Here is a 20,431-nt window from a genome sequence, read left to right on the forward strand (position 1 = left end):
GGTGCTGTAACCCCCAAAGTACACTCCAGTCCAAACCAAAAAAAAAATTATTTTCTGTGTTTGTGAATTGTGTGCGCAGTAGCCGCACGTGCATCAACAAAGTAGTGCCAAGCGTGCGCCTGTGTCATAAGTAAAGGGCCGGCTGGCTTGACCGTTAAAGGGTGCTGTAACCCCCAAAGTACACTCCAGTCCAAAACAAAAAAAAAATTAATTTCTGTGTTTGTGAATTGTGTGCGCAGTAGCCGCACGTGCATCAACAAAGGAACAGCGCCAAGCGTGCGCCTGTGTCCCATAAGTAAAGAGCCGGCTGGCTCATTTCGTAAAGGCTGGTGTAACCCACAAAGTGCACTACTCTCCAGCAAAAATAAAAAAATATTTTCTGTGTTTAGCCGCACGTATATATCAAATCGATATAACATAAATGGAGGACCAAACTTTCTCCGATAAAAATAAAATAGAGAAAGATCAAGAACCACTTCCTCCTAGTGCTGAAGCTGCTGCCACTAGTCATGACATAGACGATAACATGCCATCAACGTCGTCTGCCAAGGCCGATGCCCAATGTCATAATAGAGGGCACATACAATCCCAAATGACAAAGTTCAGGAAAATGACCTTGAAAAAAACATTTAAATCAGCTGAAGAGAAACGTAAACTTGCCAATATGCCATTTACGACACGGAGTGGCAAGGAACGGCTAAGGTCGATCCCTAGTATGTTCATGACTAGTGGTTCAGCTTCACATGACGATGGAAGCCCTCCTCCCACTAAAAAAATCAAAAGAGTTAAGCTGGCAAAAGCACAGCGAAGAACTGTGCTTTCTAAGAAGATATCACAAATCCCCAAGGAGACTCCAAGTGTGGTGGTGGTTGCGATGCCTGACCTTCCCAGCACTGGACTGGAAGAGGTGGCTCTTTCCACCATTTGCACGCCCCCTGCAAGTGCTGAAAGGAGCACCCACAGTCCACTTGCTGATATGCCAATTGAAGATGTCACTGTTGAAGTACAACAGGATGAGGATACTGGTGTAGCTGGCGCTGAGGAGGAAGTTGGCGAGGAGGATTCTGATGGTGATGTGGTTTGTTTAAATCAGGCTCCGGGGGAGACAGTTGTTGTCCGTGGGATGAAAAAGCCCATCACGGTCATGCCTGGGCAGAAGACCAAACATTCCACCTCTTTGGTCTGGCAATATTTCTATCCAAATCCGGACAACAACTGTCTTGCCATATGTACCATATGTAAAGGTGAAATAAGTAGGGGTAGGGACGTCAACCACCTAGGAACATCCTCCCTTATACGGCACCTGCAGCGCGTTCATAAAAAGTTACTGTCAAGTTCAGAAACTTTGGCTAAGACCGTAAGCAGTCCAGGGACACCTAAATCCTGTTGTATCCAAGCGCCTGCAAACCACACCGTCAACTCCCTCCTCGTCAATTTCCTCCTTAGTCAGGATCAGAAGTAGTCCTGCAGGCCATGTCACTGGCATGACTGACTCTCCTATCCGGGATTCCTCCGGAGGATCCTGCATTGCTACGCCTACTGCTGCCGCTGCTGCTGTTGCTGCTGCTGGGAGTCGTTCATCATCCCAGAGAGGAAGTAGGAACACCACTACTTTTACTAAACAATTGACCCTCCAACAGTCCTTAGCGAGGAGGATGAAGTACGACAGCAGTCATCCTGAAGCAAAACGTATAACTGAGGCCTTGACTGCTATGTTGGTGTTAGATGTGCGTCCGGTATCCGCCATTAGTGCAGTGGGATTTAGACAATTGATGGAGGTAGTGTGTCCCCGGTTCCAAATCCCGTCTAGATTCCACTTCACTAGGCAGGCGATACCGAGACTGTACAGAAACGTCAGAAAAAGTGTCCTCAGTGTCCTGAAAAATGCCGTTGTACACAATGTCCACTTAACCACGGACATGTGGACAAGTGGAACAGGGCAGACTAAGGACTATATGACTGTGACAGCCCACTGGGTAGATGTATCACCTTACGCAGCAACAGCAGCAGCGTCACCAGTAGCAGCATCTCAGAAACGCCAGCTCGTTCCAAGGCAGGCTACGCTGTGTATCACCGGTTTCAGTAAGAGGCACACCGCCGACAACCTCTTAGAGAAACTGAGGGAAATCATCGCCCAGTGGCTTACCCCACTTAGACTCTCCTGGGGATTTGTGATATCTGACAACGCCACCAATATTGTGCGGGCATTACATCTGGGCAAATTCCAGCACGTCCCATGTTTTGCTCACACAATAAACTTGGTGGTGCAGAATTTTCTGAAAAGCGACAGGGGCGTGCAGGAGACGCTTTGGGTGGCCCGAAAAATTTCTGGCCACTTTCGCCATTCAGCGACTGCGTGCCGAAGACTGGAGCGCCAGCAAACACTCTTGAACCTGCCCCGCCATCACCTGAAGCAAGAGGTTGTGACGCGGTGGAACTCAACCCTCTATATGCTTTAGAGGATGGAGGAGCAGCAAAAGACCATACAAGCCTATACATCCACCTATGACATAGGCAAAGGAGGGGGTATGCACCTGACTCAAGCGCAGTGGAGAATGATTTCCGTGTTGTGCAAGGTTCTCCAGCCCTTCGAACTTGCCACACGTGAAGTCAGTTCAGACACTGCCAGCTTGAGTCAGGTCATTCCCCTCATCAGGCTTTTGCAGAAGCAGCTGGAGAAAGTGAAGGAGGAGCTAAGACGGAGCGATTCCGCTCGGCATGTGGGACTTGTGGATGAAGCCCTTCATTCGCTTTGCCAGGATTCCAGGGTGGTCAATCTGTTGAAATCAGAACATTTTGGCCACAGTGCTCGATCCTAGGTTAAAGCCTATGTGGTGTCTCTCTTTCCGGCCGGACACAAGCCTGCAGAGGTGCAAAGACCTGCTGGTGAACACACTGTCAGCTGAAGCGGAACGTGACACGTCAACAGCTCCTTCTTCATTTTCTCCCGCAACTGGGGCTGCCAGGAAAAAACTTAGGTATCCTAAGCAACCTGCTGGCGGTGATGCAGGGCAGGCAGGACCCAAGTTTGGGACATCTGGTCCGGACTGAAGGACCATGGCAACAATTTCTGACATGTCTACTGTCACTACATATGATACTGTCCACCAATTGACAGAATGGTGGAGGATTATATCGGTGACAGCATCCAAGTAGGCATGTCAGACAGTCCATACCTGTACTGGCAAGAAAAAGAGGCAATTTGGAGGCCCCTGTACAAACTGGCTCTATTTTACCTGAGTTGCCCCCCTTCCAGTGTGTACTCCGAAAGAGTGTTTAGTGCAGCCGGGAACCTTGTCAGCGAAAGGCGTAGGAGGTTGCTTCCACAGAATGTGGAGAAGATGATGTTCATCAAAATGAATTATCAGCTCTTCCAGGGAGACCAGCCTCCAGAACGTACAGAGGGACCTGTGGTGGTGGATTCAAGTGGGGACGAGTTAATACTTTGTGAGGATGAGGATGTACACACTGAAGAGGGTGAGGAATCGGTGGATGAGGATGACATCTTGCCTCCGTAGAGCCAGTTTGTGCAGGGACAGATTAATTGCCAGCTTGTTTTGTGGGGGCCCAAACGAACCAATCATTTCAGCCACAGTTGTGTGGCAGACCCTGGCACTGAAATGATTGGTTTCTTAAAGTGTGCATGTCCTGTTTATACAACATAAGGGTGGGTGGGAGGGCCCAAGGACAATTCCATCTTGCACCTCTTTTTTTTCTTTGCATTATGTACAGTTTGGGGCCTAGTTTTTCAAACTGCCATCCTGTCTGCCACTGCAGTATCACGCTTAGATGGGTCACGTGTTTGTGCCGCCCACTCGTGTCGCTTAGCATAGTCATCCAGCTACCTCGGTGCAACCTTTTGGACATAAAAACACTATTGTGAGGTGTGAGGTGTTCAGAATAGACTGGAAATGAGTGGAAATGAAGGTTATTGAGGTTAATAATAGCATAGGAGCAGAAAAACCTACAAATTCTGTGATTTTAGCTGTTTTTATGCTTTTTTTCAAAAAAATACAGATCCAAAACACAAAACCCAGAACCCAAAACACGGAAGGGTGGTTTTGGCAAAACCAATCCAGATCCAAAACACGAAGAAAGATCCAGATCCAAAACCAAAACACGAAAAGTGGCCAGTGCACACCCCTAATTAGGAGTAATCTAAAGTTCCAACTGTCAGTTTTTTTCTGCCACTTTAGGAGCACTTTTCTGCTGTAGTCTATGGGGGATTTTTGGGAAGGTATATACATATGCTGCTGCTTATCAGGATATATATATATATTTATATATACATATACATAGTATATATACACTAGACAAACGTGATTGGACACCCCCGTGTTTCAGCTGGTTTGCCATGGGTCCACTAGTTGTAATGCATGGTCACATTAACTCTGAGAAGTATAGAGATGTTCTCCAGAACTCTGTGCTCCCTACATTGTGGCAGTTCTATGGATACAACAAAAGTTTTTATTAGGACAACAATGCCACCTGTCCATGTTTCCAGGGCGATGCTGGACTGGTATACAGAAAATCTGTTAACCTGGATGTACTGGCCAACTCAGAGTCCAGATCTTAACCCCATTGAGACCTACAAAGTACTGAAATCAATAAAACCTCGTTGATCTATTTGCTGTCAGTCACTTTTGTCTACATAGTGTATGTATATATGTATATATATGAAAGTGTTTATAGTGCATGTACTGTATTTACACTGTATGTATGAAAATACTAGCTGGGATACCTTGTGTTGCCCGGATTGAAGAAATAACCTTGAAGTTTGCCTTCATTTTTTACATTGTCCTCGCCTATAACCCCATTCCATTGATTCTGAAAAGGACCTCACTATTTGCTAACATGGGTTTAGCCCTGAAAAAGACCTAACTATCCATTTATATGTGCTTGGAGGAAATGAGTAACTGTCAGTGCAGGTGCAGTGTGACAGTTGATCCTCCGACTCACTGCTCTTCCGTTGGAGTTCTGCCTGCTCCCACTGGTACATATCAGCCTGTGCGTTCAGATCAGTGCAGTTTTAGGCACTGGAAGATATCCTGAGCGAAGACTCCACGGCCTACTTGGTGGACACCATGTAGACCTCCATATCCCTGACAAACTTCAAACTGTCACCCACAGCTATGCGAGCGGCCAGGAGTCCACACAAAAAAAAAATGCCCTGATTCAGAGTGAGTGTCTTTCAGAGCGTCTGTCTCTGAATCAGGCCCAGTGCTTGAAATGTAAGGGTGTCTCTCTCTCTATATATAGATTTTTTTAACTTACAGTATCAGCAAAAGTTAAACCATTTTCTCCCACGCCAAGTGACCCAAAGCATAAGACTTACAAGTCCTCCTTATTTACTGGTAAATGCACAGAAAAGAGGGGCAAATGCAGGTTCCCATCACTGTTGCATTCAGAAGCGGACGGGTCCCACAAAATCAGCTACAGCACCGTGTAACTCAGGCAGTGAGGGGGGTGAAAGCACCTCACAGGCCTCTGAGAAGCTTGGTTGATGGGTTAGGTCAGTGGTAGCCAACCGTGGTCCTCAAGAGCTACCAACGGTGCATGTTTTGCAGGTCTCCTCACAGAATCACAAGTGATATAATTAACTCCACCTGTGGATCTTTTCAAATGTGTTAGTAGGTAAAGAATACACCTGTGCACCTGCTGGGTGGTCTGGATAACGTGAACTGTTGGTAGCTCACGAGAACCGAGGTTGGCTAACCCTGGGTTAGGTGATGAGGGGTTGTCTTACCCAACTTATCTATCTATTGAGAAACTACCCTGCCACAGGAGAATTATCTACATCCTCTATCAGGGCCGTAGAGACAGCCACGAGACCCAGGTACTGACGGGAGTGTGATCAAATTTGGGAGGCGTGGCCACAGCCCGCCTGGGGGGGGGAAATAATGTAATATAGTACGTGACGTGGCTACGCTCTGCAAAGGAGAATTGTTCCCCGGAGCAACTGGTCCAGACCCCTGCTGGACCCGGGTAATCAGTAACAAGCCCCTCCAAACCCACCGCACTCAGCGATGCTGCCTACTATCACTCATATTATTTCACATAACCTTTCAGTAACAGATTTCTACAGGAACCGTTTTAGTTTCACAGCTTGCAAACCCTCTGTTGCTCTCTCCCAGCTTTATGTGCAGTCGTAAAGGTGGTCGATTCCCTGCGCTCCTCCCTTCCCGTTCTCAACAGGCTCCACGGGTCAGGCAGATGAGCGCACTGTCAGAGTAGGGATGATACATCTTAGAGAGTTTAGCAGGCTGCGAGACGTTAGTAACGAGACGGCGTAACTTCAAACAGGTGAATCAGGTAACAGAAGTTTGGCATTTCTGTGCTTGTGCTTAGGAGAAAGTAATTTTGCTCTGTCTCAGGGCCTGATTCAGAGCCGGACGCTATTTGCGGTCGTTCGTCCAGAAAATAGGGGTGGCTATTCAAATGAACCGTTCGCTCTTTGCGGTCTGTTCACGCCTCTATGTCTGAACGAGCAAACAAAACTTGCGGTCGTTGTTTGAAAAAATACGCCCCCTGGCCGCTCGCATCCTACGTCATGTCCGCTATTTATTAGATTAATCGAGTACATCGACCAGCGTATGAACTGCTCGCTATTCTTGTGGTTGGTTTTTGCTACCACAATCTTGCGAGCAGTTCTGGCTATAAAATAACCCAGTGACGTGGTCAATGACGCTGCTGTATTAATTATGCACACCCTTAAAACGCCCGTTTTGACCTTTAAGCACGCCTGCGTTCGGATCTCCACTCCCCGTTTTCAAGCACCTTCCCCTGTTACCACCCACATATGCCTCATTCTGTCACTCAAAATAGCAGGCATTCGCTATTTAGCGAACAAGCGATTTTCAGCCGCACTGACTGGTTCGCGCATGCGTATTACGATCCATACGCATGCGCAGTTGGGCAAACATCGCTCGGAGCGAATGAGCGGCCGCTTACGAGCGGCTCTGAATCAGGCCCTCAGTCCCCGCAGGTCCTGGGCACTGGCGGCTCTGCACTGTGCATTCTTCTGTGAGGGGTTTAACCCATAATGCAATGCAGGCGATACATTTATTTGATCTCAGTTATGGAGTGTCAAGACAGTGTGCGCACGTCCGGGTGACATGACACGAAAATGATCGTCATCATCATTGTTGGATGAACACACATCATTATAATAACCCTATGCTTTCTGCCTTCTGACAAAACTAGATGTATTGGGCCGCCTTAGATCCTAGCTAACTACGTTTCTTAAAGGATCACCTAGGCCATAATAAGATATGAGCCATGGCGATAACTTACACCGTTCAGTGTTACCCTGACATTTTACTGCAGCCCTGATACAGAGGTATTGGGCCTCATTCAGAAGTGCACGTGGTTACATTAGTTTTATTATTATTATCCTTTATTTATATGGTGCCACAAGGGTTTTGCAGCGCCTTACATAGAGCATAAACAAATGAGCAAACTCGTTACACAGCGACTTACAGTACAAGACAATACAGAATAAGGATATGGTTTATAAATATTGCTGCAGCGATCATAACACTCAAAAAAACAGTAGGGCGTCAGCTAGCAAGTGTTAAGCGCCCTTGTGGAGAGTTTTGAGTAGATAATCGTATGAGTGAGGGAAGGAAAAGCACATAAGGGAAGAGGGCCCTGCTTGTGAGAGCTTACATTCTATGGGGGGGGGGAGACAGACAGGGGTGACACAGATAGGGTAGACAGTGAGGAAGAAGCATGTGAGCAGCAGGTTAGGATGAGAGCTGGTAGGCTTTGAAGTAGTGAGTCTTGAGAGCCCGTTTGAAGATTTGTGGAGAGTCGGAGAGGGAGAGAGTTCCAGAGGTAGGGAGCAGCACGGGCAAGTGAGATAATGTCTTTACAATGATCAAACAAGGGGTTCAGTGTTGCATGTCCTGGTTATGCAGGCAGCAGATATTGTTGTGAAGAGGTATTGAACTCACACTTGATGCTCCATAGGTGTCCATATGTAGTATTGATAGCAGTTTAGTTGTGTTTGATGAAATGTTCTCCTTCTGTTTTCCTTCGGTTTAACGCCGGATGTAACGCTGACATTTTCCCTAAAATCTATTTTGCACTTGTGATTCTGCACTTAGGTCCTGATTCAGAGCCGGACGCTCGCTCTGAATCAAGGCGTCTTGTTTTTTTTTAATGGAGCGGCCACAGCTTAGCTAGCGACAAGGGTGATGGTCACCAGACCCTAAGGTTGGGTCTGGGCACTCGCAAGCCGATCGAGACTATGATCGAGCAGGAAGCTCCCCACTGACATCACTGATGATGTCAGTGCGGCCGCCAACCAAATGGTAGGCGTCCGTTTTGGAAACCACCCCCCCGGCCCGCCTACAAAAAGGGGCGAGCTGTCGATCAACATTGACAGCCGCCCCTTTTGTAGCGAGCTCCGGAGCGAGAGAGTTTCTCTCTCGCTCCGGGGCTTGCGCACGCGCAGTGCGGCCGCTGCGCATGCGCAGGGCTACCCATCAAACCGGTTGCGAGCACAATCGGTGCTTGCGAACTGGTCTGAATGAGACCCAATGTCTTGATGAGATCTGACAGAGTTTATGTGTCAACCAATCCTCATTGTGCATTTCTGCAAAACTTGTCTGCGGAGCTGTCAGTCACTTATTCATTGTTATTTATACATTTATATCTCACAGCACTTCACAGGGAACATTTGCATTTGGCTTGTGGGAAGAAACCAGCGTAACCACAAACATGGGCAGAACTTACAAGCTGCGCACATACAGGGCCCTGGTTGGAGTCTAACCCATTATCTCAGTGCTGTGAAGCAGTAATGCTTATCACTGCACCACCGTGCTGCCCTCATCACCACTAGCATGCCAACCTGCTGCACCATAAGAGTGATTTATAGGGGCATATTTATGAATTATCAGGTTTCAGACACTGTAATTGTCATTTATTTTTGCCACTGTTCATGGCAATAAGAAAATTATGGGAAGCAATCGGAAAGTCATATCCCGGCAAGGGTGAAATGCCGGGCGTCTAGATGTAGACACCTGCATTTCCCCGACGCCGGGAGACCGGCGCCCGGCATCCCGATCGTAGTGATGCCGGGCGCCGCGAGCGGACAGCCGTGGGGGGGAGAGGGTTTAGGGCTCCCGGGAGGGACTTAGGGTTAGGCACCCCCCCGGGAGGGTTAGGCTAGGGGGAGGGAGAGTTAGGGTTAGGCACCCCCGGGGGGGACTTAGGGTTAGGCTAGGGGGAGGGAGGGTTAGGGTTAGGTACCCCCCCGGGGGACTTAGGTTTAGGCAGCGGGGAAGGCGGTGGTTAGGATTAGGCACTTAAAGGGGGTATTAGGGTTAGGCACTTGGGGGGGAAGTTAGGGTTAGGCACCCCTAAGGAGGGTTAGGGTTAGGGGGGTTAGGTTAGGTTAGTAGATACTCACCTATCCACGATCGGGATTTCCAGCGCTGTCGGCCTTCCGCTGCTCGGAACTCTGTTCATGTCGGGCTGCCGCTGACGGGAATCGAACCGCCGAACATGAGGCCGGCGGTATTTCATACCCATTCCAGAAATTATACATCGCCCAAATGGATACTGGTCGATTGGTCGCCAAAAAAAATAACACATTCTCAATTTTGACGGTAAAATGTTGATGGTCGACTCAGTCAAAATTAAGACATTTAACATATTGGCATTAAAATGTCATCACATGGTTTAAGGTTAGAGTTGGGGTTATGTGTAGGTTTAGGGTTAGGCTAAAAGATAAAAGAAAAACATTTTAATGTTGACATGTTAAATATCAACCATTTAACACTGTCGACCTAAATACAGAATGATGGTCAACCTAATGACCATGTTGACTGTTGACATTCAGAACCAGTCGATCTTCTGGGTCGACATTCTGAATGTCAATCTTTATACTGTTGACCTTTTGAATCCAGCCCGTATGTACTAACATTCACATGCACGTCCCTGCGATGTGAGTAAAGTGATTGCGCCAGGGACCGCTTTACTCCTCTTTTCGGACTCCTGCGCGTGGGCAGTCCCATTGCCGGCGAGGGACCCGGGGGCATCACTCTCCAAGTAATTTATGCAAAATGTAGCCCATAAGCTACAACGGGCTAATGCCATCTTCAGATGGCGTTAGCTGCGGGGGCCTAACTGCCTGGTAAATCTGACAGCTTCACATCGTCTGCTGTCGGAAATTAAGGGACCGCGGCAAATATGTAGTAATCTGCTACGGCCCCTCCATGGTACATTTGGGGAATACTTCATATTTGCGGATATCCTCCAGAAACAAGTATTTTCGGGGACCATCCCACAAATATTATTTGATAAATAACCAGCAATTCCGTCTACATGCCCTCACTGAGGTCTGCCTACGTGAGAGCGCCCCCTACCGCCCAGCCACCTCTCTGCATAACCAGCAATTCCATCTACATGTCCTCACTGAGGTCTGCCTACGTGAGAGCGCCCCCTACCGCCCAGCCACCTTTCTGCATAACCAGCAATTCCATCTACATGTCCTCACTGAGGTCTGCCTACGTGAGAGTGCCCCCTACAGCCCAGCCACCTCTCTGCATAACCAGCAATTCTGTCTACATGTCCTCACTGAGGTCTGCCTATGTGAGAGCGCCCCCTACAGCCCAGCCACTTCCCTACATGAGAGCGCCCCCTACAGCCCAGCCACCTCTCTGCATAACCAGCAATTCCATCTACATGCCCTCACTGAGGTCTGCCTATGTGAGAACGCCCCCTACAGCCCAGCCACCTCTCTGCGCAACCAGCAATTCCGTCTACATGCCCTCACTGAGGTCTGCCTACATGAGAGAGCCCCCTACAGCCCAGCCACCTCTCTGCGTAACCAGCAATTCCATCTACATGCCCTCACTGAGGTCTGCCTACGTGAGAGCGCCCCCTACAGCCCAGCCACTTCTCTGCATAACCAGCAATTCCATCTACATGCCCTCACTGAGGTCTGCCTACGTGAGAGCGCCCCCTACAGCCCAGCCACTTCTCTGCATAACCAGCAATTCCATCTACATGTCCTCACTGAGGTCTGCGTACGTGAGAGCGGTCTGCCTACGTGAGAGCGCCTCCTACAGCCCAGCCACCTCTCTGCATAACCAGCAATTCCATCTACATGTCCTCATTGAGGTCTGCCTACGTGAGAGCGCCCGCTACAGCCCAGCCACCTCTCTGCGTAACCAACAATTCCATCTACATGCCCTCACTGAGGTCTGCCTACGTGAGAGTGCCCCCTACAGCCCAGCCACCTCTCTGCGTAACCAACAATTCCATCTACATGTCCTCACTGAGGTCTGCCTACGTGAGAGCGCCCCCTACAGCCCAGCCACCTCTCTGCGTAACCAGCAATTCCGTCTACATGCCCTCACTGAGGTCTGCCTACGTGAGAGCGCCCCCTACAGCCCAGCCACCTCTCTGCGTAACCAGCAATTCCGTCTACATGCCCTCACTGAGGTCTGCCTACGTGAGAGCGCCCTCTACAGCCCAGCCACCTCTCTGCGTAACCAGCAATTCCATCTACATGCCCTCACTGAGGTCTGCCTACGTGAGAGCGCCCCCTACAGCCCAGCTACCTCTCTGCATAACCAGCAATTCCATCTACATGCCCTCACTGAGGTCTGCCTATTTGAAAGCGCCCCCTACAGCCCAGCCACCTCTCTGCATAACCAGCAATTCCATCTACATGCCCTCACTGAGGTCTGCCTACATGAGAGAGCCCCCTACAGCCCAGCCACCTCTCTGCATAACCAGCAATTCCATCTACATGCCCTCACTGAGGTCTGCTTACGTGAGAACGCCCCCTACAGCCCAGCCACCTCTCTGCGTAACCAGCAATTCCATCTACATGCCCTCACTGAGGTCTGCCTACGTGAGAGCGCCCCCTACAGCCCAGCCACTTCTCTGCATAACCAGCAATTCCATCTACATGCCCTCACTGAGGTCTGCCTACGTGAGAGCGCCCCCTACAGCCCAGCCACTTCTCTGCATAACCAGCAATTCCATCTACATGTCCTCACTGAGGTCTGCGTACGTGAGAGCGGTCTGCCTACGTGAGAGCGCCTCCTACAGCCCAGCCACCTCTCTGCATAACCAGCAATTCCATCTACATGTCCTCATTGAGGTCTGCCTACGTGAGAGCGCCCGCTACAGCCCAGCCACCTCTCTGCGTAACCAACAATTCCATCTACATGCCCTCACTGAGGTCTGCCTACGTGAGAGTGCCCCCTACAGCCCAGCCACCTCTCTGCGTAACCAACAATTCCATCTACATGTCCTCACTGAGGTCTGCCTACGTGAGAGCGCCCCCTACAGCCCAGCCACCTCTCTGCGTAACCAGCAATTCCGTCTACATGCCCTCACTGAGGTCTGCCTACGTGAGAGCGCCCCCTACAGCCCAGCCACCTCTCTGCGTAACCAGCAATTCTGTCTACATGCCCTCACTGAGGTCTGCCTACGTGAGAGCGCCCTCTACAGCCCAGCCACCTCTCTGCGTAACCAGCAATTCCATCTACATGCCCTCACTGAGGTCTGCCTACGTGAGAGCGCCCCCTACAGCCCAGCTACCTCTCTGCATAACCAGCAATTCCATCTACATGCCCTCACTGAGGTCTGCCTATTTGAAAGCGCCCGCTACAGCCCAGCCACCTCTCTGCATAACCAGCAATTCCATCTACATGTCCTCACTGAGGTCTGCTTACGTGAGAGCGCCCCCTACAGCCCAGCCACCTCTCTGCATAACCAGCAATTCCATCTACATGCCCTCACTGAGGTCTGCCTACGTGAGAGCGCCCCCTACAGCCCAGCCACCTCTCTGCATAACCAGCAATTCCGTCTACATGTCCTCACTGAGGCCTGCATACGTGAGAGCGCCCCCTAAAGGCCAGCCACCTCTCTGCATAACCAGCAATTCCATCTATATGTCTTCACTGAGGTCAATGTGCTCTCGAAGCGGAGAACCATTGGATCTCTGCCATCAATGGCAAAACTATCAGTGGCAAACCATCGATGGTTAATGGGCATTCCTGATGAAGTAATCACAAAGCACCGACAGCAGCTTACCTGGCGGACTAATCACAGATATTACACTGTATAATTACTACCTATGCGGCTATAGATCATGTGATACACTGTGCTTACTATGGTCTCTGTACTAAGCCTTTGGAGAGAGATAAAGTGGATGGAGATAAACTACCGACCAATCAGCTCCTGTCACTTTACAGGTTGTGTTTGAAAAATTACAGTTAGGAGCTGATTGTTTGGTACTTTATCTCTCGCCACTTTATATCTCTCCAAGGCTTAGTACATAGACCTCTATATAACATCACTAGCAAGGACCCAAGGAAGGAAATAGTCCTGGTAACAGGGGCCGCTTGTTACATATTTAAGGACCACCACTTGCCTAAATACTTCAATAAAGGCTGCACCCATTCACTAATGAGTGATGGATTGGGAGATGGATTGCTCTTGAGTGAAAGTTTCCTGGATAGCACAAGTCCCCCCCATACAATCCTCTAATATCCCATCTCCCCCACCCACTGTATTCTCATCTATGTCCCAACTACTGAAACTTTCTTATCTCTCTGCCCAACTTCCGTGCTCCGAGCGCAGAGACCCGTTTGTTTGAAGTTTCAAACCTTCCTCTAATTAGAGCATCTGGAGGATTAATGTAGTACTTAGGGTATTGCTACATTCTGATGACACATACTTAATGTGTGTATAAATCAAGTACATATGTTCACTGGCATGATTAAAAGCTATTTAGAATATGCTCTGCATATGTACACGTTGGATAGATAGATATGAGAGCGTTGAATAAATATATATATATATATATAGATGGACATGAGATAGATATGATATACTGTAGATAGATAACTAGATAGGAGATAGATAGATAAACAGATAGATATGAGATAGATAGATAGATAGATAGATATAGATAGCGGATAAATAGATAGATAGATAGATAGATAGATAGATAGATAGATAGATAGATAGATAGATAGATAGATATGTTATGGATAGATAGATAGATAGATAGATATGAGATAGATGGACAGATAGATAGATAGATAGATAGATATGAGATAGATAGAAAGATATGAGATACATAGATAGATAGATAGATAGATAGATAGATAGATAGATAGATAGATAGATAGATAGATATGAGATAGATAGATAGATAGATAGTTATGAGATAGATAAATAGATATATATTAGATAGATAGATAGATAGATAGATAGATAGATAGATAGATAGATAGATAGATAGATAGATAGATAGATATGAGATAGATAGACAGATATATATGAGATAAATAGATAGAGATAGATAGATAGATAGATAGATAGATAGATAGATAGATAGATAGATAGATAGATAGATAGATAGATAGATAGATATGAGACAGATAGAAGATATAATAGATATTATATAGATCTGATTATAAGATAATAGATTTATAGCAGCTATATATGCATATGTAGATAACAGATGATAGAAAGATATATAATAGATAGCAGATGTGTATGAATATGTAGATGATAAATAGAGATGAGCTATAACAGAAAGATCTGATATATAATAGACTGATAGCAGATAGATTTTTTGTACAGTTCCCTTTTATCCTTCCCTGAAGAGCTGACAATTACACAGCCTCCTCGTGTGTACTGCGATCAGTCTCCCGCAGCTCCGGCTCTCTCATCGCACCTCCGTAGTGACTGTACCAGGAGGACCCGGTGATGTTACCGCTGTGTATGAACATGAAGCCTGGGCTGCACCTGGCGCTCTGCTCCCCGCTGACACTATCTGAGCTCTGGGGGCTGTGATCGGCAGCTCCTTCCCCGGCAGCCTGCGGAGAGCTAACAGCAGCCTTCCCGAGTGCTAACATCTACTCCAGCACCCAGCAAGGAGGCAGCTGCTGCCCCAACACTCACTCACTCTGATATACTGTATCTATGTACAGAGAGAGAGAGAGAGAGAGAGAGAGAGAGAGAGAGAGAGAGAGAGAGAGTGTGCGAGAGAGAGAGTGAGAGTGAGAGAGAGTGTGCGAGAGAGAGTGAGAGAGAGAGAGAGAGAGTGTGCGAGAGAGAGAGTGAGAGAGAGAGAGAGAGTGTGTGCGAGAGAGAGTGAGTGAGAGAGAGAGAGTGTGCGAGAGAGAGAGAGAGTGAGAGTGAGAGAGAGAGAGTGTGCGAGAGAGAGAGTGAGAGAGAGTGTGCGAGAGAGAGAGTGAGAGAGAGTGTGCGAGAGAGAGAGAGTGTGTGTGCGAGAGAGAGAGAGAGTGTGTGCGAGAGAGAGAGAGAGAGAGAGAGTGTGTGCGAGAGAGAGAGAGAGAGAGAGAGTGCGAGAGAGAGAGAGAGAGAGAGTGTGTGCGAGAGAGAGAGAGTGTGCGAGAGAGAGAGTGTGTGTGCGAGAGAGGGGGATCCACCACCAGTATCTGCCCACACACTTCTCAGCCAGCCTCTGTGTGCAGCAGGAGTCACTCTCAGCCAGGGCAGTAACCCCTCTGCTAGCTGAGCTGAATAGCACCAGGAACAGAGGGAAGGACCTCAGAGGAAGCCTCATGAACAGGGTTAATAAGGTGCTTCGCAGCGTCAGGAGACCCTCTCGGAGGAAGAGGAGGGAGAGCATCAGGGCAGGGGAGGAGGAGGAAGGAGACCCTGAGAGCCAGGATGAGACCTGTGAGGAGAGCTTGTGCAGCCTGAGCCTGTGTGTCAGCGGTAAGTAATGACCCCTTCTACCCCCTGAGTCCCAGGATCTCACGGTCCCATTGTAGCTAGTGCTGCTTGAAGTATGGAGAATTCTTCTGTGCTGATGTTACCATTCCCTGCAGCTTATTCTGTAAATGCTGACCCCTTGCCTATCGCAAATCTATAGTCACCCCTACCCTATTTCATATAGTAAGTCACCCCCTCACCTATCGTATATAGTAAGTCACCCCCTCACCTATCTCATATAGTAAGTCACCTCCTCACCTATCGCATATAGTAAGTCACCTCCTCACCTATCGCATATAGTAAGTCACCCCCTCACCTATCGCATATAGTAAGTCACCCCCTCACCTATCGCATATAGTAAGTCACCTCCTCACCTATCGCATATAGTAAGTCACCCCCTCACCTATCGCATACAGTAAGTCACCCCCTCACCTATAGCATTTAGTAAGTTACTCCCTAACCTATCGCATATAGTAAGTCACCCCCTCACCTATCGCATATAGTAAGTCACCCCCTCACCTATCGCATATAGTAAGTCACCCCCTCACCTATCGCATATAGTAAGTCACCCCCTCACCTATCACATACAGTAAGTCACCCCCTCACCTATCGCATACAGTAAGTCACCCCCTCACCTATCGCATATAGTAAGTCACCCCCTCACCTATCACATACAGTAAGTCACCCCCTCACCTATCGCATATAGTAAGTCACCCCCTCACCTATCGCATATAGTAAGTCACCCCCTCACCTATCACATACAGTAAGTCACCCCCTCACCTATCGCATATAGTAAGTCACCCCCTCACCTATCGCATACAGTAAGTCACCCCCTCACCTATCGCATATAGTAAGTCACCCCCTCACCTATCGCATATAGTAAGTCACCCCCTCACCTATCGCATATAGTAAGTCACCCCCTCACCTATCGCATATAGTAAGTCACCCCCTCACCTATCACATATAGTAAGTCACCCCCTCACCTATCGCATATAGTAAGTCACCCCTCACCTATCGCATATAGTAAGTCACCCCCTCACCTATCTCATATAGTAAGTCACCCATCACCTATCGCATATAGTAAGTCACCCCCTCACCTATCGCATATAGTAAGTCACCCCCTCACCTATCGCATATAGTAAGTCACCCCCTCACCTATCGCATATAGTAAGTCACCCCCTCACCTATCGCATATAGTAAGTCACCCCCTCACCTATCGCATACAGTAAGTCACCCCCTCACCTATCGCATACAGTAAGTCACCCATCACCTATCTCATACAGTAAGTCACCCCCTCACCTATCGCATATAGTAAGTCACCTATCGCATATAGTAAGTAACCCCCTCACCTATCGCATATAGTAAGTCACCCCCTCACCTATCGCATATAGTAAGTCACCCCCTCACCTATCGCATATAGTAAGTCACCTCCTCACCAATCGCATATAGTAAGTCACCCCCTCACCTATCGCATATAGTAAGTCACCCCCTCACCTATCGCATATAGTAAGTCACCCATCACCTATCGCATATAGTAAGTCACCCCCTCACCTATCGCATATAGTAAGTCACCCATCACCTATCGCATATAGTAAGTCACCCATCACCTATCGCATATAGTAAGTCACCTCCTCACCTATCGCATATAGTAAGTCACCCCCTCACCTATCGCATACAGTAAGTCACCCCCTCACCTATTGCATATAGTAAGTCACCCCCTCACCTGTCGCATATAGTAAGTCACCTCCTCACCTATCGCATATAGTAAGTCACCTCCTCACCTATCGCATAGAGTAAGTCACCCCCTCACCTATCGCATACAGTAAGTCACCCCCTCACCTATCGCATATAGTAAGTCACCTCCTCACCTATCGCATATAGTAAGTCACCTCCTCACCTATCGCATATAGTAAGTCACCCCCTCACCTATCGCATATAGTAAGTCACCCCCTCACATATCGCATATAGTAAGGCACCCCCTCACCTATCGCATATAGTAAGTCACCCATCACCTATCGCATATAGTAAGTCACCCCCTCACCGATCGCATAAAGTGAGTCACCGTCTCACCTATCGCATATAGTGAGTCACCCCCTCACCTATCGCATATAGTAAGTCACCCCCTCACCTATTGCATATAGTAAGTCACCTCCTCACCTATCGCATATAGTAAGTCACCCCCTCACCTATCGCATACAGTAAGTCACCCCCTCACCTATCGCATACAGTAAGTCACCTCCTCACCTATCGCATATAGTAAGTCACCCCCTCACCTATCGCATATAGTAAGTCACCCCCTCACCTATCGCATATAGTAAGTCACCCCCTCACCTATCGCATATAGTAAGTCACCTCCTCACCAATCGCATATAGTAAGTCACCCCCTCACCTATCTCATATAGTAAGTCACCCCCTCACCTATCGCATATAGTAAGTCACCTCCTCACCTATCGCATATAGTAAGTCACCCCCTCACCTATCGCATATAGTAAGTCACCTCCTCACCAATCGCATATAGTAAGTCACCCCCTCACCTATCGCATATAGTAAGTCACCCCCTCACCTATCGCATATAGTAAGTCACCCCCTCACCTATCGCATATAGTAAGTCACCCATCACCTATCGCATATAGTAAGTCACCCATCACCTATCGCATACAGTAAGTCACCTCCTCACCTATCGCATATAGTAAGTCACCTCCTCACCTATCGCATATAGTAAGTCACCTCCTCACCTATCGCATATAGTAAGTCACCTCCTCACCTATCGCATATAGTAAGTCACCCCCTCACCTATTGCAAATAGTAAGTCACCTCCTCACCTATCGCATATAGTAAGTCACCCCCTCACGTATCGCATATAGTAAGTCACCCCCTCACCTATCACATATAGTAAGTCACCCATCACCTATCGCATTCAGTAAGTCACCCATCACCTATCGCATATAGTAAGTCACCCATCACCTATCGCATATAGTAAGTCACCCATCACCTATCGCATTCAGTAAGTCACCCATCACCTATCGCATATAGTAAGTCACCCATCACCTATCGCATTCAGTAAGTCACCCATCACCTATCGCATATAGTAAGTCACCCATCACCTATCGCATTCAGTAAGTCACCCATCACCTATCGCATATAGTAAGTCACCCCCTCTCTAATGTACTGTACACTAATTGCAACAAAAGTTGTTTTTTTGTTTTTACATTTGATATGTGTTTATGGAAAGAAAAGCAAAGTACAGTACAGTCCTTTATTTGTTTTGCGCATGAGGTGGATTTATTACAGTTATTACATGTTTATATTTATTGTCTACATACATTTCTACAACTGATGATTGATGCACTTGTAAGAAACCAAAGGAAAGATGTCACTGTGAGTAACTAGATACCATTTTTTGATCTAATCTGATATTACGGGTCAGGACTTACTTTTGTATGTGGCTAACGACAGAGAATCCTGGCTATTAATCAGATTTAGTATGTGTTTTATACCAGTGATACACAGAGAATCTATCTTTGTGTGAATCTGGTGGGTAGTTACCGGTACATAAGAAGTGACGAGGGCTTGCTAATAGCAATCTGTATACATGTATAACAGTAGGAGTTTCAGTCCTTGACCTTTATGTCAAGAGCGGCAGTTAAATACACGTGATAAAAGGGTCGTCTCGATAAGGTGTTCTGGTTTATAGATAGACAGTTATAAGGTCGACGGTGTCTAGATAGACACCAGATGTTAGACCGGCAATAGGTCGACAGGGACAAAAGGTAAACACCAGAGGTCGATATGGAAGAAGGTTAACAGGTACAAATGGTCGATACATCTTATTTTTTAAATTTGTTTTTTTTTAGGGTTAGGCACTTACCCTGACGCTTAGGGTTAGACACCAGGAGGGAGGGTTAGGCACATTCTGGAGGGTTAGGGTTAGGCACTAGAAGGTATTGTTAGGGTCAGGCACCTACACCAACAGTTAGGGTTAGGCACATTCTGGAGGGTTAGGTTTAGGCACCAAGGGGAGGATTAGGGTTAGGGTGAAGATTAGGGTTAAAAAAAGAGGTGTTGACTGTGTGGGTCGACCTTTTGACCCTGCCGACAATTTGTACCTGTCGACATTCTTCCATGTCGACCTTTAGTGTGTCACCTTTTGTCCCTGTCGATCTTTTGTGCTTATCGACCTATTGCCTGTCTAACATCTGGTGTCTGTATAGAGATTGTCGACCTTTTAACTGACTGGGCAGGATGCATGACGCATCGCACTCGGGTAAGGGAGGGGGTTTGCTGATAATGTGAGTGACCCGTGATAAATGCAGAAATGGCCCATTCCTCACTGGAGACCCGATGTGCCAGTGTTGGCCATTGCGGATAGAGGCTAGTGTTCATTCTAGCTCCCTGCACCTGTCACAACCCGTGCAGTTCCTCTCTCCTGCCTGGAGTGTCGCTCTGTGCTCTGGTGCTTCTAGCACACTCTGGTCTGTATCTCAGCAGTTTGTTGCATCCGCTGAGTGTGCTAGAAGCACCAGAGCATAGAGCGGCACCCCAGGCAGGAAAGAGGAGCTGCGCTGGTGTGACATGTGCAGGGTACTAGACTGAACACTAGGGGCGAGATGCATGTAGCATTGCACTCGGGATGCGATCTGCCAGTCTTCGCATGCATGCCAGCATTGGTAACGCTGGTATGCATGATGATCACCGCAAAGGACCGCTCTCT

At 47.9% G+C, this 20,431-nt stretch overlaps 1 protein-coding gene across 5 annotated transcripts in view; it reads left to right on the forward strand.

Annotated features, from left to right (window-relative positions):
• The window catches only part of GRIP2 (glutamate receptor interacting protein 2), a 472,906-nt gene that overhangs the window by 285,357 nt on the left and 167,118 nt on the right, over positions 1-20,431 (forward strand). For 2 of the 5 annotated variants that reach the window (XM_088450263.1, XM_088450264.1), the window contains exon 1: positions 15,513-15,723. The exons of 2 other annotated variants lie outside the window; for them this stretch is intronic. In XM_088450263.1, coding sequence (XP_088306389.1) covers positions 15,567-15,723 — 157 coding nt within the window. In that variant the 5' untranslated portion in view covers positions 15,513-15,566. Of the gene's footprint in view, positions 1-15,512; positions 15,724-20,431 lie in introns of those variants that run through there. One more of the 5 variants, XM_088450256.1, reaches the window with a different exon arrangement.

Source organism: Taudactylus pleione, unplaced genomic scaffold (genome assembly GCF_031769625.1).
Source record: "Taudactylus pleione unplaced genomic scaffold, aTauple2 ptg000512l, whole genome shotgun sequence".
NCBI classification, from domain to species: domain Eukaryota; kingdom Metazoa; phylum Chordata; class Amphibia; order Anura; family Myobatrachidae; genus Taudactylus; species Taudactylus pleione.